Source organism: Hyla sarda, chromosome 5, assembly GCF_029499605.1.
Source record: "Hyla sarda isolate aHylSar1 chromosome 5, aHylSar1.hap1, whole genome shotgun sequence".
Classification (NCBI taxonomy): domain Eukaryota; kingdom Metazoa; phylum Chordata; class Amphibia; order Anura; family Hylidae; genus Hyla; species Hyla sarda.
Genome location: NC_079193.1, coordinates 184,322,194 through 184,347,042, shown reverse-complemented (window position 1 = coordinate 184,347,042; position 24,849 = coordinate 184,322,194). Strand labels below are relative to the sequence as shown.

The 24,849-nt window shown below is 44.8% G+C and overlaps 1 protein-coding gene across 4 annotated transcripts in view; it reads right to left on the bottom strand.

Annotated features, from left to right (window-relative positions):
• LOC130273680 (serine-rich adhesin for platelets-like) overlaps positions 1-24,849 on the bottom strand; it is a 222,744-nt gene that overhangs the window by 177,365 nt on the left and 20,530 nt on the right. For 2 of the 4 annotated variants that reach the window (XM_056520880.1, XM_056520882.1), the window contains exons 1-2: positions 13,065-13,426; positions 5,303-5,362 (exon numbers count right to left, since the gene is read on the bottom strand). In XM_056520880.1, the coding sequence (XP_056376855.1) occupies positions 5,303-5,362; positions 13,065-13,139 (135 nt within the window). In that variant the 5' untranslated portion in view covers positions 13,140-13,426. Of the gene's footprint in view, positions 1-5,302; positions 5,363-13,064; positions 13,427-24,849 lie in introns of those variants that run through there. The other 2 variants (XM_056520884.1, XM_056520883.1) reach the window with 2 other exon arrangements.

The following is a 24,849-nucleotide window of genomic DNA, read 5'->3' as shown; positions in this document are numbered from 1 at the left end:
GGGTGTGGAAATTAAAAAAAAAAAAAAAAACTACTTGTCCAAGGGACTAAAGCGGAACACAATCTACTTGTCCCTCAAGAAAATCCACTTGTCCTGGTAGATAAAATAATTTCCACCAAAATAGTCTGATCCACCCCACTAGACCACCAGGGATGGATATAAGATCCCTTTAGACACTGCTGTCAACTTAGACAGCGGTGATCTAATGGTTTAATAGCGGCCACAGCGATCGCCGCATGCCAGGCTATTAGCGGCGGGAGAGCTGTAGCTCCTTTTACGCCCGAGGCAAACCCAGAAAAGCCTAGATGTAACTTTTTGATCAGCTTATAAAAAATTTCTCATATGAAGTGACCAAAAATGAGCAATTCTGGACTATTTTTTTACATTTACACCGTTCACCTTACGGTTTAATTAACATTATATGTTAATAGCCTGGACATTTCCACATGCAGCGATACCACTTATGTTTATTTTTGTACATTATTTTTATTTAAAGAAAATTGGAAACTTATTAGGAAAGGGGCTTATTCACATATATACGCACTTTTTAAAATATTTTAATCACTATTTTTCAGTCTTCATAGGGACTTATGTGTTACTGGGGGGGTGTTCTGCTTCTCCAGTTTATGTGGTGCATTTTGTGTCAGAAAATGCTGGAAGTTGCATTTAGTTACTAGATAACTACAACTCCCAGCATGCCCTGATACAGCCTACGGTTGTGTGGGTGTTGCAGCATGTTGCACTGTATAGTAGTACAGTTAAGGTTATTGTGTAACATGCTTGGAGTTGTAGTTTTGGTTTGTGTCAGCTGCAGAGCCATAGGCTGTGTCAAGGAAGACTGGGAATTACAGTTAGTAACTACAACACCCAGCATGCCCTGATGCAGCCTATGGCTCTGCAGCTGACCCGAACCAAAACTACAACTCTCAGCAAGTTTCACTTTATAGTTCTACAGTTCAGGTTATGGTGCAACATGCTGGAAGTTGTAGTTTTGGTTCGGGCGTGTTTGCGTGCATCCATGGGGCTCTTGGTCGGTGGGTGAGTATGAAGGGGGTGGGATTCTGGGGGTGCAATTTAGTGCAGGTGGCCAGAAACCACTAAAAGTAAAATTAGATGGCACAACTGGCAGCGGCGGCGGCGGCAGTGGCCCCCCCCCCCCCCCCACATCATACATTACATACACACATCACAGATAAATCATACACATATACACTCACACCATACATATACACCATTGCCCCCTCCACATCATACATTACATACACACATCACACAGACAGACATCATACACACATCACACATACATATACACACACATCATACATACACCTGCTGCTGCCCCCCCCCCCATCATACATTACATACACTCACACCATACATATACAACCACCCTTCCTTCCTGGCGCCGCCTGCATTCTCGGCCTCCTCACCTGAGCTGGCCATGAGTGGACATCAGAGCTGTAGTCCCGGCCGGTGTGAGGTTACATAGGTTTGAATATCTCACCTCACACCGGATGTCCTCTCTCCCCCCCCCCCCCCCCCCCGTTCTGTGTTTTCCCCGTGCAAACATGCAGCCTCCCCGTGATAGATTAGGTCCTGTGGAGACAGAGCAGGGGAGGGAGGAGCTGTGTGCCGAGCTGTGGACATCCTTTCTCTCACCCTGCTGTGTCTTCTTGTGTAATGTAGATCTGCTCCGGGAGGGAAGATAAGGGGGCTCTGGAGTCAGCTGGGGGCCGCTGCCCCCTCCATACACCCTGAGCGTCTGTGTGATGTGCAGACTTCCATCCGCTCCTGCGCCTCACACCGGCATTAAAGAAAAATACAGGGGAAGTCGGTCTGTCCCTGCTAGCCCGATACAGGGCTAAATCTATGACAAATTCACCTGCCCGGCGCACAAAACTACTTGTCTCGGGCGTCGGGCGATAGGATTTCCACATCCCTGCACCCACGATCCTCCTGAAGGAATAGGAGTTAGGTGGCAGGGGTGCCACCCCTCCTATTGGTCTAGAAGCGACAACCAATATCAGATGGGAGGAGGGGGGGTTTAACTTTCGGTTTCCCTGTTCTGCCCACCCACAATAGGCCGGGCAGAACGGGGAAATTGACAGAGGACCAGGCCGAAGATCCACTTACCCATCCAGCGGCAGCGATCGGCGGGCGGCGATGTCGTGCGGCTGGCTCCCTGGATCCTACGGAAGCCGGTGAGTTGCCTAACAACATCTGGAGAGCTACAGTATGAGACCACTATACAGTGGTCTCTAAACTGTAGCCCTCCAGATGTTGCAAAACTACAACTCCCAGCATGCCCAGACAGCTGTTTGCTGTGTGGGCATGCTGGGATTTGTAGTTTTGCAACAGCTGGAGGGCTACAGTTTGGAGATCACTGTGCAGTGGTCTCTAAACTGCAGCCCTTCAGATGTTGCAAATCTACAAATCCCAGCATGCACAGACAGAAAACTGTTGTGTGGGCATGCTAGGAGTTGTATTTTTGCAAGATCTAGAGGGCTACAGTTTGGAGATCACTGTGCAGTGGTCTCTAAACTGTAGCCCTCCAGCTGTTGCAAAACTACAAATCCCAGCATGCCCAAACAGCTGTCTGTGCATGCTGGTAGTTGTAGTTTTGCAACATCTGGAGTGTTACAGTTTAGAGACCACTGTTTAGTTTGCATCAGACTTGTTTCAGGATCTGATTGGGTCAAACAAAAATAAAAATAAAAAAGCCGATTGGACCCTTAACTGGTCGGATGCAAACAGCTGTGTGAACCTAGCTTTATGTGATCAAATAAAGAAATAATAAATAAATAGCCCATTATTGGTTGGTTTATGTGCTTTACAGTCAGGATGCAAATTCCGGATGTTGCAATAGTTGAGGGGAAACTGATCATCAGTTTTAAAAACCGATGCAGGAATCAGGATTAAGGCATACTGTGAACTACTCTGAGATGCTGTGTTTCAGAGTAGTGAGTTTAAAAATGCTGCAAGGACTCTTAACTAGTCCTCGGGCAGAGTGTCTCCCTAGCAGCACATAGGGAGAGATGCATCCCTCAAACCAGCTGGGCCAGAAGAAGCCTTCCCAGAGGACTAGTTATCTGGGTCCTGGCAGCCTCTCAGAGAAATCTATAGTGTGCAGGGTTCACCATGCCTGCATCAGTGGCCTGCCCTGTTGGTGTGGGCAGCACAAAACTTAACATGTTCTACCATAAGCCACATATATAAAATATGCACTTTAAAAGGGGTTCTCAGCCCCTAGACATCTTATCCCCTATCCAAAAGGATAGGTGATAAGAACCTGATCGCGGGGGTCCTGCAGCTGGGGACCCCCACGATCTCTCCTGCAGCACCCCTTGTGCCCTACAAAGCGGCATACATGTACGTAGCACGATTTAGCGATCACTGGTTGGAACTGGCCTCATGGATAATGGCAGACATCAGCGATCCCGCTGATGTACGCCATAAACCCTTCAGATGCCGTGATCAATACCAATCACGACATCTGAAGTATTTTACGAAGGTGTAAACAGACATCAAACCACCCTTGTGGCAATCGTTGTGGTCTGAAGTGTTAAGATGGCTGGCGAAGCTCCACTCACCTTCTCCTGCTTTCTCTTCTTAAGTGTATCGTAAGAAGTAGATCGCTAAAAACACTGATCAGTGCCGCCGTCACACCCCGTCACGCCACGATAGAACTGCATTGAGGGGGTGGGGTGTGACGTCACAATACTCCGTCCCTTGCATCGCCCGTTTCTCAGCTGCACAGAGCGAGGATCGCTCTGTGGCTGATGACAGGCAGTGCTGCAGGAGAGATCGCGGGGGTCCCCAGCTGCGGGATCCCCACAATCAGACATCTTATCCCCTATCCTTTGGATAGGGGACAAGATGTCTATGGGCGGAGTACCCCTTTAAATAATCTGGGAACAAGTTTTACCCAATACATTGAGCCTAAATGATCAAAAACTGGAGAAATTTTCCATAAAGCAACCAATCAGAGATTAGCTTTCACTTTACCAGAGCTCAGTAAGATAGGAAACCTGAGCTACGAATGGTTGCTGTGGGCAAAATCTCCCTAGTTTTTCTCTCACATTTTCATAAAATCAGGGTCATTAACATAATGTACTGATGTTACCATAGTATGGTACCTTTTCACTGCCTCCAAAGAAAGAAAAAAAAAAAAAGGTTCTGAGGAACAGCGCTGAGCAGGCAGATCTTCACCTGAGCAGGGGCCCCATACCCAATCAGATCTTCACCTGGAGTAGTAATGGCATTCACTGTAATGCATTTAATTTTACTTTCAGGCAACATTAGGAGGCTAGACACCAGTACCCAACAGCTGTTGCTATGCGGCTAGCCTTATCTAGAGAAAACGTAAGAGATTTCTGAAAACGCTTACAACATCGCATGCAGCCGTTCTGAAATGCAGAACAAGTGCTGTGTTACTCCCGCTATACACTGAAAGCTCATTGTCCATGTGAAGACAGTTGCCCATCAGAGGGTGGTGGGCAGAGGGAACTAATCCTCATAAATATTGAGGACTACTGTGCGCACACATAATGGAGAGTAGTAGTGCACAGCATCCATGTCTATGATATTCATGTTGAAAGAATTTATCAGAACAGCTACCCAGAACAATGTAAGTGATAAAATGATTTTGTATCATGTGTCCTATCTGAGTACAGTATATTCTAGTGATAAATCAAAAAAAAAAAAAAAAAAAGTGATAAAGCAGGACAATCACATTTTTTTTTAAATAAATAAAGATTATGGCTGAAAAGGAGGACTTAAAAAGGGAATGCCTGTCCTGTACAAGATAAAGAGCTGCAGAAATCAGCAGATACAGGTCACAGGGAAATAAACTAACCACAACTATGATCTGGGGATACATCAACTTTAAACCTTGTAACAATCTGCCATCAGAACAAACAATAGTGTGGTTAGTTTTATCTCCCTGTGACCCATCTCCGCCTGTCTGCAGCTCTGTGCCGTCAACAAAGCTGACAAATTTCTTTTAGGCTAGGTTTCCACACAGGTTTTTCTCTGGTGTTTTTTGGATATCTGCCACTGCAGTTTTTGAGCCAAAGACAGAAGTGGATCCATAAGGGAGGAGAAGTGTAAGTCCTTCCATTATATTTCCCATTCCTTCTGAATACACTTCTGGCTTTGGCTCAAAATGTGCAGTGCAGTTTTCCAAAAAATGCCAAAAAAAAAAAAACCTGAGTGTAAACCTAGATTTAGAATGTCAAAATGCTTCAAAGGCAAAAGGGGTGTGATCAAGTATTAGAAAGTCCTACCAATTACCAACACTTACATTACAATGAAATGCTTTCTTCTTTCCAGCTTTCTTTTTCTTTTCATTCTTTTTTAATGCCTGAAAATAGGATGAAGATATTTATGTAATGAAACAGACCAAGACTAGTGATTTACACACACACACACAAAAAAAATTGTAATTATATTAAATATAAATCAACAACATCAACAACTCTCTATATAGAGTGAAACCCAGTAGAAATGGGGGGGGGAGATCAAAACCTGTCCAGAGGAAAAATTGCCCAGTTGCCAATAGCAACCAGATTGTCTACTTCATTTTTAACAAGGCCTCTGCAAAATTAAAGAAGCGATCTAATTGGTTGCTATGGGCAACTTTTCCTCCGGACAGGTTTTGATAAATCCCCCCCCCCCCCCCCAATCTCTCAGAGGACTACCACTTTATCTAAACTATGTTTACTGTGACACATTTTTTATTCCACCAAATATTATGCATACTGGACATCATCTTTAACCCATTAACCCTTTAAAGGACCCAGCCCATTTATACCTTACAGGAGTACTCCAGAATAAGAAAACTTATCTCCTATCCTAAGGATAGGGGCCGAGTTTCCGATCGCGGGGGGTCCGACCGCTGGGGCCTCCCGTGATCTCCTGTACGGGGCTCTCGGCTCTTTGCCGAAATAGCTCATTTCGACCATCGCATGATGCGGCGTCCGACACGCCCCCTCAATACATTTCTATGGCAGAGGCGGAGGCTGCTGATTGCTCATTTGCTCAGCCCACTGTTCCAAAGATCTGTCAAACACCAGTGGAGTGTAAATACTGTACCCCTTAATAAATTCTGTGAGAGGTGTAGTTTCCAAAATGGGGTCACATGTGGGGGGTCCACTGTCCTGGCACCACAGGGGGCTTTGTAAACGCATATGGCCCCTGACTTCCATTCCAAACAAATATCCTTTCCAAAAGCTCAATGGCGCTCCTCCTCTTCTGAGCATTGTAGTTTGCCAGCAGAGCACTTGACGTCCACACCTGAGGTATTTCCATACTCAGAAGAAACGGGGTTGCAAATTTTGGGGGTAATTTTCTCCTATTACTCCTTTGGGTAAAATTTGGGGAAAAACCAGCATTTTAGTGGAATTTTTTTTACAAAAAGTCGTGAAATACCTGTGAGGTGTTAAGGCTCACTGTCCCCATTGTTAAGTTCCTTGAGGGGTGTAGTTTCCAAAATAGTATGTCATGTGTTTTTTTTTTTTTTGCTGTTCTGGCACCATAGGGGCTTTCTAAATGCGACATGCCCCCCCCAAAAGCCATTTCAGCAAAATTTGCTTTCAAAAAGCCAAGTGTGACTCCTTCTCTTCTGAGCATTGTAGTTCGCCCGCAGAGCATTTTACGTCCTAACAGGGGGTATTTCCATACTCAGAAGAGATTGGGTTACACATTTTTGGGGGCATTTTCTCACATTACCCTTTATAGAAACGGTAAATTTGGGGAAAAAACTGCACTTTAGTGAAAAAAAATTCTGAATTTAACGAAAAGTCATCAAACACCTGTGGGGTGTTAAGGCTCACTGGACCCTTGTTACGTGCCTTGAGGGGTGTAGTTTCCAAAATTGTATCCATGTGGGAGGTTTTCTGCTGTTCTGGCACCATAGGGGCTTCCTAAATGTGACATGCCCCCCAGAAACCATTTCAGAAAAACTCACTCTCCAAAATCCCATTGTCGCTCCTTCCCTTCTGAGCCTGCCGAACACTTGACATACACATATGAGGTATTTCCTTACTCGAGAGAAATTGGGTTACAAATTTTGAGAGGATTTGTCTCCTTTTACCTCTTGCAAAAATTCAAAAACTGGGTCTACAAGAACATGCGAGTGTAAAAAAAAATTAAGATTTTGAATTTTCTCCTTTATTTTGCAGTTATTCCTGTGAAACACCTAAAGGGTTAACACACTTACTGAATGTCATTTTGAATACTTTTAGGGGTTCAGTTTTTATAATTGGGTCATTTGTGGGGTATTTCTAATATGAAGACCCTTCAAATCCACTTCAAACCTGAACTGGTCCATAAAAAATCCCAATTTTGAAAATTTTGCAAAAAATTTTTAAAAATTGCTGCTATACTTTGAAGCCCTCTGATGTCTTCCAAAAGTAAAAACAAGTCAACTTTATGATGGAAACAAAGTAGACCTATTGTATTTGTCAATCAAAATATTATTTATTTGGAATATTCATTTTCCTTATAAGCAGAGAGCTTCAAAGTTAGAAAAATGCAAAATTTTAAAATTTTCATAAATTTTTGGAATTTTTCACCAAGAAATGATGCAAGTATCGACAAAATGTTACCACTAACATAAAGTAGAATATGTCACGAAAAAACAATCTTGGAATCAGAATGAAAGGTAAAAGCATCCCAGAGTTATTAATGTTTAAAATGAAAGTGGTCAGATGTGCAAAAAACGCTCTGGTCCTACAGTGAAAATTGGCCTGGTCCTTAAAGCGGTTTTCCAGGAAAAAAACTATTTTTTATCTATCAACTGGCTCCAGAAAGTTAAACAGATTTGTAAATTAATTCCATTAAAAAAATCTTAATCCTTTCAGTACTTATGAGCTTCTGAAGTTAAGGTTGTTCTTTTCTGTCTAAGTGCTCTCTGATGACATGTGTCTCGGGAACCGGCCAGTTTAGAAGAGGTTTGGGGATTTGCTTCTAAACTCGGCGGTTCCCGAGACATGTGTCATCAGAGAGGACAGGAAAGAACAACCTTAACTTCAGAAGCTCATAAGTACTCAAAGGATTAAGATTTTTTAATAGAAGTAATTTACAAATTTGTTTAACTTACTGGAGCCAGTTGAGAGAGAGATATAGGTTTCTTCCTGGATAACCCATTTAACCCCTTAACGACGCAGAACGTATATTTACGTCCTGCGTCGGTCCCGGCTCTCATCAATGGCCTGTACCCGCGGCTAATACCACACATTGCCGATCGCGGCAATGTGCGGTATTAACCCTTTAGAAGCGGCGGTCAAAGCTGACCGCCGCTTCTAAAGTGAAAGTATCCTGGCTGTCAGTCGGGCTGTTCGGGACCGCCACGGTGAAATCGCGGCATCCCGAACAGCTTACAGGACACCGGGAGGGCTGCCTCCTTGGTGTCTGATTGACGAATGACTGCTCCGTGCATGAGATCCAGGTAGGAGAAGTCAAGCGCCGATAACACTGATCACAGGCGTGTTAATACACGCCAGTGATTAGCATAGGATATCAGTGTGTGCCGTGTTATAGGTCCCTATGGGACCTATAACACTGCAAAAAAAAAAGTGTTAATAAAGGTCATTTAACCCCTTCCCTAATAAAACATGTGGTATCGCCGCGTGCGTAAATGTTCGAACTATAAAAATATATCATTAATTAAACCGCACGGTCAATGGCGTACGCGCAAAAACATTTCAAAAAAGCGTATTTTTGGTCACTTTTTATACCATTAAAAAATGAATAAAAAAGTGATTAAAAAGTCCATTCAAAAGAAAAATCATACCGATAAAAACTTCAGATCACAGCGCAAAAAATGAGCCCTCATACCGCCCTGTACGTGGAAAAATAAAAAAGTTATAGGGGTCAGAAGATGACATTTTTAAACGTATAAATTTTCCTGCATGTAGTTATGATTTTTTCCAGAAGTGCGACAAAATCAAACCTATATAAGTAGGGTATCATTTTAACCGTATGGACCTACAGAATAAAGAGAATGTGTCATTTTTACCGAAATATGCACTGTGTAGAAACGGAATTCCCCAAAAGTTACAAAATGGCGTTTTTTCTTCGATTTTGTCGCACAATGATTTTTTTTCCGTTTTGCCGTGAATTTTTGGGTAAAATGACTAATGTCACTGCAAAGAAGAATTGGTGATGCAAAAAATAAGCCAAAATATGTTTTTTTAGGTGGAAAAATTGAAAGGGTTATGATTTTTAAAAGGTAAGGAGGAAAAAACGAAAGTTCAAAAACTGAAAAACCCCGAGTCCTTAAGGGGGTTTAACCCCTTAACGACGCAGGACGTATATTTACGTCCTGCGCCGGCTCCCGCGATATGAAGCGGGATCGCGCCGCGATCCCGCATCATATCGCGTCGGTCCCGGCGCTAATCAACGGCCGGGACCCGCGGCTAATACCACACATCGCCGATCGCGGCGATGTGCGGTATTAACCCTTTAGAAGCGGCGGTCAAAGCTGACCGCCGCTTCTAAAGTGAAAGTGAAAGTGACCCGGCTGCTCAGTCGGGCTGTTCGGGACCGCCGCGGTGAAATCGCGGCGTCCCGAACAGCTGATCGGACACCGGGAGGGCCCTTACCTGCCTCCTCGGTGTCAAGCGCCGATAATGCTGATCACAGGCGTGTTAATGCACGCCAGTGATCAGCATTAGAGATCAGTGTGTGCAGTGTTATAGGTCCCTATGGGACCTATAACACTGCAAAAAAAATGTAAAAAAAAAGTGTTAATAAAGGTCATTTAACCCCTTCCCTAATAAAAGTTTGAATCACCCCCCTTTTCCCATAAAAAAAATAAAACAGTGTAAAAAAAAAAAAAAAATAAACATATGTGGTATCGCCGCGTGCGTAAATGTCCGAACTATAAAAATATATCATTAATTAAGCCGTACGGTCAATGGCGTACGCGCAAAAAAATTCCAAAGTCCAAAAAAGCGTATTTTGGTAACTTTTTATAACATTAAAAAATTACTAAAAAGTGATCAATAAAGTCCGATCAAAACAAAAATCATACCGATAAAAACTTCAGATCACGGCGCAAAAAATGAGTCCTCATACCACCCCATACGTGGAAAAATAAAAAAGTTATAGGGGTCAGAAGATGACATTTTTAAACGTATAAATTTTCCTGCATGTAGTTATGATTTTTTCCAGAAGTGCGACAAAATCAAACCTATATAAGTAGGGTATCATTTTAACCGTATGGACCTACAGAATAATGATAAGGTGTAATTTTTACCGAAATATGCACTGCGTAGAAACGAAAGCCCCCAAAAGTTACAAAATGGCATTTTTTTTTCGATTTTGTCGCACAATGATTTTTTTTTCCATTTCGCCGTGCATTTTTGGGTAAAATGACTAATGTCACTGCAAAGTAGAATTGGCGACGCAAAAAATAAGCCATAATATGGATTTTTAGGTGGAAAATTGAAAGGGTTATGATTTTTAAAAGGTAAGGAGGAAAAAACGAAAGTGCAAAAACGGAAAAACCCTGAGTCCTTAAGGGGTTAAAGGAGTACTCCGGTGCACACTTTTTTCATGTTATCCCGTCCGGGCTGCAAAATAAAAGAAAACGCACTCTCTCTTACCTGCATACGCTCCCCCCGGTGCTCCGGTACAGGTGTTCGGTCCCCGGGCTGTATTCTTCTTACTTCCGGTTAGCCCGGCACGTCACCAGGGGGTTCAGCCTATCAATGGCCGCAGCGATGTCCCGTCTCGGCCAGTGATAGGCTGAAGCTCCGTGTGACGTGTCGGGCTAACAGGAAGTAAGAAGAATACAGCCCGGGGACCGAACACCTGTACCGGAGCTCCGGGGGCTCGTTGGCAGGTAAGAGAAAGTGCGTTTTCTTTTATTTTGCAGCCCAGACGGGATAACATGAAAAAAGTGTGCACCGGAGTACTCCTTTAACCCCTTAAGGACCAAGGGCGTACAGGTACGCCCTTGGACCTGCTCTCCTGATATAACGCGGGGTTACACAGTAACCCCGCGTCATATCACGGCGGGCCCGGCGTCATAGTGAAGCCGGGACCCGCCTCTAATAGCGCGCAGTGCCGATCGCGGCACCGCGCGCTATTAACCCTTTAGCCGCGCGGCTAAAAGTGAAACCGAAAGTGGCCGGCTAGCTCGGTCGGGCTGTTCGGGATAGCCGCGGCTAATCGCGGCATCCCGAACAGCTGACAGGACAGCGGGAGGGCCCCTACCTGCCTCCTCGCTGTCCGATCGCCGAATGACTGCTCAGTGCCTGAGATCCAGGCATGAGCAGTCATGCGGCAGAATCGTTGATCACTGGTTTCTTATGAGAAACCAGTGATCAGCATAGAAGATCAGTGTGTGCAGTGTTATAGGTCCCTATGGGACTTATAACACTGCAAAAAAAAAAAGTGGGAAAAAAAAGTGAATAAAGATCATTTAACTCCTCCCCTATTAAAAGTTTGAATCACCCCCCTTTTCCAATAAAAAAAAAAAAACACAGTGTAAAGAAAAATGAACATATATGGTATCACCGCATGCGGAAATGTCCGAATTATAAAAATATATCATTAATTAAACCGCTCGGTCAATGGCGTGCGCGCAAAAAAATTCCAAAATAGTGCATTTTTGGTCACTTTTTATATCATTTAAAAATGAATAAAAAGTGATCAATAAGTCCTATCAATGCAAAAATTGTACCGTTAAAAACTTCAGATCACGGCGCAAAAAAATGAGCCCTCATACCGCCCCATACACGGAAAAATAAAAAAGTTATAGGGGTCAGAAGATGACAATTTTAAACGTATTAATTTTCCTGCATGTAGTTATGATTTTTTCCAGAAGTCCGAAAAAATCAAATCTATATAAGTAGGGTATCATTTTAATCGTATGGACCTACAGAATAAAGATAAGGTGTCATTTTTACCGAAAAATGTACTACGTAGAAACGGAAGCCCCCAAAAGTTACAAAACTGCGTTTTTTTTTTTCAATTTTGTCGCACAATGATTTTTTTTTCCGTTTCACCGTAGATTTTTGGGCAAAATGACTGACGTCATTACAAATTAGAATTGGTGGCGCAAAAAATAAGCCATCATATGGATTTTTAGGTGCAAAATTGAAAGAGTTATGATTTTTTAAAGGCAAGGAGCAAAAAACGAAAATGCAAAAACGGAAAAAACCCCGGTCCTTAAGGGGTTAAAGTAGTACCATAAAAAAAAAAAAGTGTAAACACTGGTATGAGAACTTACCTACCCACAGAATAAAAAGATGTCAAAAGGTGGAGTTTTCCATTGCCCCCTACAAAGCATATTTTTGGGGGGCTGTGCTGTACATTTTATGGTAAAATGAAAGGTGTCAATATAAAATACAACAAACAAGCCCTCATATGGATCTGTGGATGGAAAAAAAAAAGAAATGATAATGGATCAAGGCCAAAATTGTAATGGCCAGGGGCTAAACATCATTCTCTCCGTTTTACAGTATGATCAGGTAGAAAAATGTTGATTTCTTTACACTATGGGCGTCGGTAGGTAGAACAGCATTTCCCAGCCAGTGTGCCTCCAGCTGTTGCAAAACTACAACTCCCAGCATGCCCGGACAGCCTTTGGCTGTCCGGGCATGCTGGGAGTTGTAGTTTTGCAACAGCTGGAGGCACGCTGAGGTAGAGTGTACACATGTATGGCATGAAGATACATTAGACTGTGTCCTACAAGCTGCACATTGTAGCCTACACACGTTCAGAGTCCAGCTCCCTCCCCCACAGTGACTGGCAGTAGTAGTGTGTAGTAATAGTGTGTGTAGTAGTAGTAGTAGTGTGTAGTAATAGTGTGTGTAGTAGTAGTGTGTAGTAATAGTGTGTGTAGTAGTAGTAGTAGTAGTAATAGTGTGTGTAGTAGTAGTGTGTAGTAATAGTGTGTGGCTTCACGGTGTCCTGGCGAAAAACTCCCACAACTGTGCAGCCCATAACACGCAGAACCGACAAAGCATACAGTACCGTGTATACCACAGTACAACTCCCGGCGGCGCCCCATGTACCAGGGAATGTTACTAGAGGCTGGCAGCGCTTCTCACCTGCGTGTTCCTCATGGCTCTCAGAAAAAGCTCCACGGACCTCTCCATGCTCTCTGGCGGCGTGAGCCCCGCCATTCCGTACTCTGACTCCTCTTCTCTAAAGCCTCCCCCCCCCCACTCAGCGGCGCTCAGACAGGAAGCTGCTTCTACTTCAACTCACTATGGAAGCCGAGTGATTACTTCGTTTAGGCGCCCTCTCTCACTTAGGAGACAGTTCAGACCAAAGGCTTAGTTTATAGTGACTTCTCACTCCTAGGGTTGTCCAGGTTTAGAAAAACTACGTTTATTTATTGTAAAACAGCATCACGCATGTCCACAGGTTGTGTGAAGGACGGCAACTCGGTCCCATTCACTTCAGTGGAGCTGAGCTGCAATACCACACGTAACCTGCGGAGTGGTGTAGTTTGGAAGAAAAAAAAGGACTTAAAGGGGTACTCCGGTGAAAACCTTTTTTCTTTTAAATCAACTGGTGGCAGAAAGTTAAACATATTTGTAAATTACTTCTATTAAAAAATCTTAATCCTTCCAGTACTTATTAGCTGCTGAATGCTACAGAGGAAATCCCTCTGATGACATCACGAGCACAGTGCTATCTGCTGACATCTCTGTCCATTTTAGCTGAGGGCAGCATGGTGGCTCAGTGGTTAGCACTGCTGCCTTGCAGTGCTGGGGACAACAATAAACAGTGGCGTTGCGACCCGGGTGCGGGGGGTGCGGCCCGCACCGGGTGACACCAACCTAATGGGGTGACACCAAGACGCTCCGTAGCCCCCCCCCCCCCCATCTGTGCCTGACCGGCCTCCCAACTGTCAGCACCCACCCCCCCCCCCCCCCCCCGCGCGCTGTGTGTGCGGTGCGCCCGTCCGTCAGCAACCCCCCCTCTTTCTCCTGCACTGTGCGCCCGTCCATCATCAACCCCCCCCCCCCTCACCTTCACCAGCATTGTGCCCGGCCTCCGCTCCCACGTCTGCGCCGGCCTGACGTCACACCGCATGGCCGCGCAGGAGGACGTCAGTTACGTCACTCGCACGGCGCCCGGTGAGAAGGAGCGCTGCGCTGGATGGGTGAGTGTGTGTGTCTGTCTCTATCTATGTTTGTGTATGTGACTGTGTGTGTGTATGAGACTCTGTGTGTGTGTGTGACTGTGTGACTCTGTGTGTGTGACTGTGTATGTGTGTCTGTGAGTGTGTGTGTCTGTCTGACTGTGTGTGTTTGTGTGTGTCTCTCTCTCTGTGTTGTATGTGTTTTTTGTGTGTGTGGGGGGGGGGGGGGGGTGGTATAACCAGCAATCTATTGTGGGGAGACTTTGACCCATTGTGGGGAACCTGCAAGGGAACCTGCGGCCTAATGTGGGGAAACTACTACCAAGTGTGGGGAGTCTATGCTACCTAATGTGGGAAGTCTATGCTACCTTATGTGGGGAGTCTATGCTACCTTATGTGGGGAGTCTATGCTACCTTATGTGGGGAATCTGTGCTACCTAATGTGGGGAAATTGCTACCTAATGTGGGGAATCTGTGCTACCTAATGTGGGGAAATTGCTTCCTAATGTGGGGTAACTGGTACCTACCTAATGTGGGGGAACTGGTACCAAATGTGGGGAATCTATGCTGCCTAATGTGGGGAATAGATGCTACCTAATGTAGGGAAACTGCGACCTACCTAATGCGGGGGAACTGCTGCCTACCTAATGCTCCCCCCCTGGCAGTAGCACCCTCATCATCCACCAGCAACACCCCCCCCCCCCAGCAGCACCTCCATCAGCAGATCCTGATGGTGGATGATGGCGGTGCTCCTGCCAGGAGGATGATCCTGCGGATGGATGATGGGGATGATACTGCAAGGGGGGATGGCCAGTAGCACCCTCATCATCCTCCAGCAACACCCCCCGAGTAGTAGCACCCCCATCATCCACTAACAACACCACCAATACCCCCCTCCCGTCGTAATAGCATCAGCTAACGGATGTTGAGGGGTGTTACTGCGGTTGTGGTATTATATTCAGAGGGTGCACTGTATGGCAACGTTATATTCAGAGGGCGCCGTTTGTGGTAGTATTATATTCAGAGGGCGCAGTTTGTGGTAGTATTATATTCAGAGGGCGCAGTTTGTGGTAGTATTATTAGAGATGAGCGAACTTACAGTAAATTCGATTCGTCACAAACTTTTCGGCTCGGCAGTTGATGACTTATTCTGCGTAAATTAGTTCAGCCTTCAGGTGCTCCGGTGGGCTGGAAAAGGTGGATACAATCCTAGGAAAGAGTCTCCTAGGACTGTATCCACCTTTTTCAGCCCACGGGAGCACCTGAAAGCTGAACTAATTTATGCAGGAAAAGTTATCAACTGCCGAGCAGAGAAGTTTGTGACGAGTTGAATTTACTGTAGTTTGCTCATCTCTAAGTATTATATTCAGAGGGCGCAGTGGGTGGTAGTATTATATTCAGAGGGTACAGTATGTGGCGGTATTATATTCAGGGGTACAGTATGTGGCAGATTTATATTCAGGGGTACAGTATGTGGCAGATTTATATTCACGGGTACAGTATGTGGCAGATTTATATTCAGGGGTACAGTATGTGGCAGATTTATATTCAGAGGGTACAGTATGTGGCAGATTTATATTCAGAGGGTACAGTATGTGGCAGATTTATGTTCAGAGGGTACAGCATGTGGCAGATTTATATTCAGAGGGCGCAGTTTGTGGTAGTATTATATTCAGAGGGTACAGTATGTGGTAGTATTATATTCAGTGGGTACAGTGTGTGGCGGTATTATATTCAGGGGTACAGTATGTGGCAGATTTATATTCAGAGGGTACAGTATGTGTTGGTATTATATTCAGAATGTACAGTGTGTGGTAGTATTATATTCAGTGGGTATGGTGTATGGAAGGTTTATAATCAAAGAGTATAGTGTATAGTAGTATTATATTTAGAGGATACAGTGTCTGGCAGGTTTATAATAATAATTGTTTTCATATAGAGGATGAGAATGCGCTGACATAGTGAGGAGACGTCTGGGCGTCACATTCTGCAGAGAGAAGTTTTAGCTGGATCAAGTCCTGGCGGTATGTACCATCTGAATTAGATAAGGGAAGACTATAGAGAAGACGTCACCTGTAGTCACTGATATCATTGTGTATTCTCCTCACTATAGAGAAGACGTCACCTGTAGTCACTGATATCATTGTGTATTCTCCTCACTATAGAGAAGACGTCACCTGTAATCACTGATATCATTGTGTATTCTCCTCACTATAGAGAAGACGTCCCCTGTAATCACTGATATCATTGTGTATTCTCCTCACTATAGAGAAGACGTCCCCTGTAGTCACTGATGTCATTGTGTATTCTCCTCACTATAGAGAAGACGTCCCCTGCAGTCAGATATCATTGTGTATTCTCCTCACTATAGAGAAGATGTCACCTGTAGTCACTGATACCATTGTACATTCTCCTCTCTACATCAGAGCTGTAGTCACTTGTCAGTTCTACAGTTAGGTCAGTGAAACTACAACTCCCAGCATAACCTCACCACTGCTCAAAGGGGTACTCTACTGGAAAACATTTTTTTTAATCAGCTGGTGCTACAAAGTTAAACAGATTTGTAAATTACTTCTATTTAAAAATCTTAATCCTTCCAGTACTTATTAGCTGCTGTATAAGCGATTCACAGGAAGTTATTTTCCTTTTTAATTTATTTTCTGTCTGACCACAGTGCTCTGTGCTGACACCTCTGTCCATGTCAAGAACTGTCCATAGTAGGAGCAAATCCCCATAGCAAACCTATCCTGCTCTGGACAGTTCCTGACATGGACAGAGTTGTCAGCAAATAGCACTGTGGTCAGACTGGAAAGAACTACACAACTTCCTGTGGAGCATACACCAGCTTATAAGTACTGTAAGTATTAAGATTTTAAATAGAAGTAATTTAAAAATCTGTTTAACTTTCTGGCACCAGTTGATATAAAAGTAAATGTTTTCCAGTGGAGTACCCCTTTAAGTAATTCTGGGAGCTGTATATTTCAATGGTGAAAACTTCTTTAACACTTTCCCATTCTGTGGCAACTGGTATATCTGATTATTATACTGGAATTTCTCACAATGCGCTACAACAGTGATGTCTGTCTCAACAGGCTAAAAACTTACTGAGGGGGGGGGGGTAGGTATGGGGGTGACACCATTTTCTACCGCACCGGGTGACACCAACCCTAGCAACGCCACTGACAATAAATGATGCGTTATTATTATTATAATAGCGTCAGCAGAGAGAACTGTGCTCGTGATGTCATCAGAGAGCATTCCAAAAAATAAAAGAATTTCCTCTGTAGTATTCAGCAGCTAATAAGTACAGGAAGAATTAAGATTTTTTAACCCCTTAAGGACCAAGGACGTACCGGTACGTCCTTGGTCATACTCTCCTGATATAACACGGGGTTACACAGTAACCCCGCGTCATATCACGGCGGGCCCAGCGTCATAGTGAAGCCGGGACCCGCCTCTAATAGCGCGCAGCGCCGATCGCGGCGCCGCGCGCTATTAACCCTAAAAGTGAAAGTTGCCGGCTAGCTCAGTCGGGCTGTTCGGGATAGCCGCGGCTAATCGCGGCATCCCGAACAGCTGACAGGACAGCGGGAGGGCCCCTACCTGCCTCCTCGCTGTCCGATCACCGAATGACTGCTCAGTGCCTGAGATCCAGGCATGAGCAGTCATGCGGCAGAATCGTTGATCACTGGTTTCTTATGAGAAACCATTGATCAATGTATAAGATCAGTGTGTGCAGTGTTATAGGTCCCTATGGGAGCTATAACATTGCAAAAAAAGTGGGAAAAAAAAGTGAATAAAGATCATTTAACCCCTCCCCTATTAAAAGTTTGAATCACCCCCCTTTTCCAATAAAAAAAAAACACAGTGTAAATAAAAATATACATATATGGTATCACCGCGTGCGGAAATGTCCGAATTATAAAAATATATAATTAATTAAACCGCTCGGTCAATGGCGTGCGTGCAAAAAAATTCCAAAGTCCAAAATTGTGCATTTTTGGTCACTTTTTATATCATTTAAAAATAATCAATACCGTAAGTCCTATCAATGCAAAAATGGTACCGTTAAAAACTTCAGATCACGGCGCAAAAAAATGAGCCCTCATACCGCCCCATACACGGAAAAATAAAAAAGTTATAGGGGTCAGAAGATGACAATTTTAAACGTATTAATTTTCCTGCATGTAGTTATGATTTTTTCCAGAAGTCCAACAAAATCAAACCTATATAAGTAGGGTATCATTTTAACCATATGGACCTACAGAATAAAGAGAAGGTGTCATTTTTACCGAAAAATGTACTACGTAGAAACGGAAGCCCCCAAAAGCCCCCCGTCGTTTTTTTTTTCAATATTGTCACACAATGATTTTTTTTTCCATTTCACCGTAGATTTTTGGGCAAAATGACTGACGTCATTACAAAGTAGAATTGGTGGCCCAAAAAATAAGCCATCATATGGATTTTTAGGTGCAAAATTGAAAGAGTTACGATTTTTTAAAGGCAAGGAGCAAAAAACGAAAATGCAAAAACGGAAAAAGGGAAAAATAGAAGTAATTTACAAATATGTTTAACTTTCTGCCACCAGTTGATTTAAAAGAAAAAAGGTTTTCACCGGAGTGCCCCTTTAAGGACTCAGCGTTTTTCCGTTTTTGGGCTCGTTCACAAGGAGTAATTCAAGAGGAATTTACTCCAGTAATTCCTGTTGAATTCTCCGCTCCAAATTTAGGCACATCTCCTCTGCCCATTGACTTTAATGTTTTTCCGCTGTCCTGTTCGAACTGCGGAAATTCTGCTAGCGGAATTCCGACGCTGAATTCCCGTCCGCTTGAAGAATGAGCATTTTCATTCTTCAAGCAGAATCCGCTAGCAGAAATCAATAGAAGTCAATGGTAAAAAAAAATTCCGCCCGACATCCTTTTTCGCACTGAATTTGCACAGAATTCACGCAGAGTTGGCTGAAAAACCCTTCTCTTCTTTCTCCCCCATTTCCGCGCGCAATTCCGTGTGAATTGCGCACAAATTTTTTGCGAAAATATAATTCTTTTTTCCGCCCGTAAATTTTTCGGCATGAATTACTCTTGATTTACTCAGTGTGAACATAGCCTTTGCATTTTAATTTTTTCCTCATCACCTTCTAAAAATCATAACGCTTTCAATTTTGCACATAAAATTCCATATGATGGGGGGGCGTGTCCTAGCAGCGCATGGGGGCGGATGCTTGATTACAGTGCTCCGCTACTCCAACGGCCTAATAGCGGCTCCACAGCTGAATAACCCGCTACTTTCCTGCGATTTACGCTGATTCTTGTGCCGGAATACTCTTCCCATATGATTATGACCCGAAGTCGGGGTAAAAAAAAGAGCCCAATGAAACTTACTGCTTTCTTCCCCGCGGCGGGGACCGCTCAAGATGGCGCCGCTTTGTCCCCTGTGCCTTCGGCCGGGACCTCCTCACCGGGTAGCTCGGCTTCCCATCCCACCAAAGGTGCCTCTCCTGCTTCTTCCATCTCAGCAGTGAGCGGAGTGGGAGCCCGCCATCCAGATCCGGCGCCTCAGAGACACCGGGATGCCGCAGAGAGATCCCCGGCAGGGCCTTCCCCTCGCCGCGACGACTGCACCCAGGTTTCACCAGGACTACCAGGTACCCCTGCCCGGGACTTAGTAGCTAATGGGGATTCTGCTGAGGCTCCCTTGAACGCAGCTGTTATGAGGGGACTTCTATTGGAGCTTAAATGTTCACTACAGTTAGATTTTAAAAACGCAGTTGTCTCTATTCAACATGAGATGGCATCTTTGGGGAACCGTACCTCCCATATTGAAAATAAAATGGCGGAACTAACCTCTTCGCACAATGCTGTTGTGGACTTGACTAATGCTCTGGATGACGAAGTCTCTGCGCTTAGACTTTAAATCGCCGACATGGAGGACCGTTCCCGTAGGAACAATCTGCGCATCAGAGGGGTCCCAGAAACGATTAAAACCGAGGAGCTGAATGCATACCTCACTGATTTTTTTACTTTGCTCCTGCCCCAAGCATCTCCCTTGGATCTCCTCATGGACAGAGTACACCGGCTCCCAAAGCCTAAAGCCCTGCCTAACTCAGTACCTAGAGACGTGATCCTGCGTATGCATTTCTATCATATTAAAGATCAGCTGATGCAGGTTGCTCGGTCCTCCATGGACTTACCTGACAGGTTTGCTGGTCTGCAACTTTTCACAGATCTCTCAGCGGCCACCCTGGCCAGGAGACGCGAATTCCAGGCTGGCACGAAGTTGCTTCGTGAGCATAAGATTCCATATAAATGGGGATTCCCTGTTAAGCTGATTATTACTCACAAAGGTGATAAGCATGTAGTTTCCTCCCCGGATGCGTTGGCTCGAATATGTAGTGACTGGCAACTTTCGGAACTGTCTTGTTCTCCTCATCCCTCCACGGCTTCCCCAATCCCTGGAGTACCTGAAGAGTGGCAACTGGTCGCTAATCGGAAACGTAAGAACCCGAAGTGACTTTCAGGATCGATGCATACACGCCTATAGTGGCGTCCTACTGAACTTTTCTACCTGCCCTGGTTTGCAGTTGGGTTATGTCTTATGTTAACAATTGATTTGTAGGCCTGGCTGCGGGGGACTTATCAACTGCTCCTCCCTAAGGCTTACCACATGGCCTTAATATCATATCCTTTTCTCTGTTTTGTTATTGTTGTTCTACTTGTCTGTCTTACATGTTGTTTTGTCCGGTCGATGCCTTATGACTTACCGTCTTACATGCCTGTCTTTTTATGCTCTGCCTGCAAGGCTACATTCTATGACATTGCTCTATCTCAGTTGAATGTGCTATTTGTGCTCAGACTGGTTACTCTAATTCTGTTTCACTATGGGTATTAGATTTTTGTCTATTAATGCTAGGGGTCTTAACTCCCCATTCAAAAGATCTATGTTGTGGAGGGAATCTCAACGCAGGCAGGCTGATGTTCTCTGTGTACAAGAGACGCACCTCGATGAGGGAGACTCATCGAGGCTATCTCACAGGAGATACCCTCATGTATTCTATGCCCATGCCCGTAACAAGAAAGGGGGGGTGTCCATTGCTGTGCGTGACTCCGTCGCTCTCAAAGTCCTTAAGGTACTAACAGACTCAGAGGGCCGCTATATTATTTTAGTTTGCAATATCAACAATAGTGTTTACACTATTGTAGCTTTGTATGCTCCTAATCGGCAACAATGCTCCTTCCTTAGGACCTTATTACGCACAGTTGAAAATGTATCGGAGTGACATGTGATCCTATTGGGTGACTTTAACATGACTATGTGGCCCCATATTGACTCCACTGCACGGAACCCGAGACGTGACCAGTCGGGGCTTCTTTTCTTTAGTAACGTCCCATGGGCTCTATGACGCCTGGCGGATAACCCACCCCACTGAAAAAGATTTCACCTTTTTTTCTAATGCCCATGGGACATACTCCAGGATAGATTACGCCCTGACGTCTAAGTCCCTACTCCCGCTAGTTATGGATACTCACATTTACCCTATAGAATGGTCTGACCACTCCCCTATAGGAAATACTATACGTGAGCGATATCTACAACACCCTGTCTCTGTATGGAGACTGAATTCGATGGTCCTCCACAATCCAGACTACTCAGTGGCCACCTCCTCTGTTATATCGACATATTTTCAGATTAATGATAATGGAGAGGTGTCTGACTCTACGTTATGGTGTGACTTTATGGCCCTTATCAGGGGACATTTTTTCAGCCAAACGTCCTATGACAGGAAAAAGAGGCAGGCACAGACACTGGAACTGCAACAGAAGTTAGCTGACTTGCATAGGATTAACAAGGTCGCCTATTCTCATGATACCGCCCTTGAAATTTCCAGACTTAACGCACAGCTCCACACACTGTCCCTACATACCTATGAACTTGCACTTAGACGCTTAAAGATGTCGTGGTACTGGCAGGGCAATAAACCAGGCTCCCTCCTTGCCAAACAATTGAAGAAAAGGGCTGCTAGATCGCGGATTGCCTACATAAGCAACCCCTCAGACAACACTAAAGTCACTGATCCGCAGGGTATAGCCAACTGTTTTGCTAGATATTACGAACAATTGTATAATCTGGGGACTGATGATTCCATTGCTCAACCTTCTGCAGCCGCTGTATCCTCCTTTCTCTCCTCCATGTCTCTTCCTTCTTTGTCCCCTGAACAGTCTGCTGACTTAGATGCCAGGTTTACTGAAGAAGAGGTTCTAGCATGCATTCGAGCCCTCAGGCCTGCCAAATCACCGGGCCCCGATGGAATTACTAATGATTTCTATAAGAAGTTTGGCCCCTTGCTCACCCCAATCCTAACTAAAACCTTTAATTATGTTGCAGATACTAGCTCTCCCCCTAAAGAACTGCTGGAGGCCTTAGTGGTCACCATCCCAAAACCGGGTAAAAGTCAGGATTGCACGCCAAACTATAGGCCGATTTCCCTCTTAAATTGCGACATTAAACTGTACGCCATGTTGCTAGCGAATCGCCTCAATAACATTTTACCCAAACTTATCAATAAGGACCAGGTGGGATTTATTAGGGGTCGCCAGACCCTAGATGGCACAAGACGGTTTCTAAACTTGATTAACAAGGCCCACATAGATCGGATGCCTTCTCTGCTCCTCTCCTTGGATGCGGAGAAGGCGTTCGATCGTGTACATTGGGGTTATTTGCAGCAGGTATTGCGGAAGTTCCAAATTCCAACTAGATTCGAGGGTGCCATAATGGCTCTAAACACGGTTCCGTCTGCTAAAGTGTTCTCTTGTGGTACCCTCTCACATAGCTTTGCTCTGAGTAACGGAACCAGACAAGGGTGCCCCTTATCCCCCCTCATATTTGCCATGGTGATGGAGCCCCTGGCCCAAAGGATACGTATGTCCCCTGAAATTTCTGGCATCACAATGGGGCTGAATGATCATCGGATAGGGCTATTCGCCGATGACGTGATCGTTTGTCTCACCCAACCCCTTACATCCCTCCCTGCAGTCTTAAATATTATTTCAGAATTTAGCTCGGTCAGCTACTATAAGTTGAATGTTTCTAAATCTTGTATACTCCCGCTAAATGTCCCACAAGATATGGAACTTACCCTACGCTCTAGATTCTCCTTTGAATGGGCGGGTGCGAGTATTCCCTATTTAGGTATTACCTTGACCGCACATCCAAATGATGTTGTCCCTACCAACCTATCTGCCCTGAAATCACATGTGGCTAAAGAAATTGCTGAATACTCACTGCTGCCCACTTCGTGGGCAGGACGTATTGCAGCAACCAAGATGATGCTGCTTCCGAAGATACTTTATTATTTCAGAACTCTCCCAGTTGTTATACCTGCACCCTATATAGCACAAATACAACGGCTACTCTTACATTTTATTTGGGCAGGCAAACGCCAGAGAGTGAGTGCGTCCATGTTATATCAGCCAGTCGATAAAGGTGGTATGGGAGTCCCTAACCTGCGTGCATATTATCAAGCTGTCTTGTTAGATCAGCTCAAAAAATGGTGGTGGCAGATAGACTCGCCCCATTGGGTAGACATTGAAGCTGACTTGCTTAGTTCCCCTTCTCTTAGTTGTCTCCTTTGGTCTCTCCGCTTTAACCCTACTTTTTCTCCTTCCTCTCCATACTCTACTATAGCAGCGGCTGTGAGAACTTGGAGTAAGCTAAATATTCTTGACACATTGTGGCCCCCCCCCCGGCTACCTGACATCCCCTTAGCAGCAATCAGTGCACACCTGGATAACCTAGACATGGATTCATGGTTAGTGATGGGGCTGACCTCGGTAGCTGGCCTACTCGACCCGGATGGAGTGATGCCCTTCACATCCCTGACCGCTAAATATGGTATCCCACATAGAGACCTGTACAAGTATCTTAGAATCCGACATTTCTTGCAGTCCCTTCACTGGCCCATGTCACCCTCCCCCAAGACAGCATTTGAACGACATTTTTTGAACTCTCAGGACTTTACCAGAGGTATCAGTGTGGGTTATGAGGAGATACTGCAACTTGATATTGTACATAAATATACATATCATACTAGGTGGGAGGTAGACTTGACCAGGGAGTTCACCAGGGAACAGTGGGAATTCGCATTTAAATTACCTAAGAAATGTTCCAGGTGCGCGTCACACCTTGAGGCCTCCCGGAAACTACTGTACAGGTGGTATTACACCCCTCTGCGCTTATCCAAAATATATCCTGGAGCCTCTCCGATGTGTTGGAGGTGTAAGCAATCCCAGGGTACGTTATTACACGTTTGGTGGGAGTGCCGGGGTATTGCTCCCTTCTGGAGAGCTATCAAGCTTCTCCTCGACGGACTCCTTGATATTCCGTTTCCCTGGGGTCCAGAGGTTGCCCTCCTGTCCCTTGACTTGGACGCTATCCCTCTGCCATCCCTGTCCATCCTCTTCCATGTGCTAACAGTATCCCGAACGTCCATTGCCCAGTTATGGAAGTCCGTAGAGGCACCAGACCTAGCCTCAGTGAACGCTAAGATCAAACACAACTTGACTATGGAGGGTCTCATAGCTAAGAGGAAGGGCATCAATAAGCAAACTATTGAACGTTGGTTTACTTGGGCGGATAAATTTTAGGGTTGCTCGTCTACCTTGAGGTGTTTCATAGTTCTACAACGAGCTGTGCTCTAGATTACCTATTACGATTTGGACTTTGTCATGGAGAAATTTGCTTTGCCT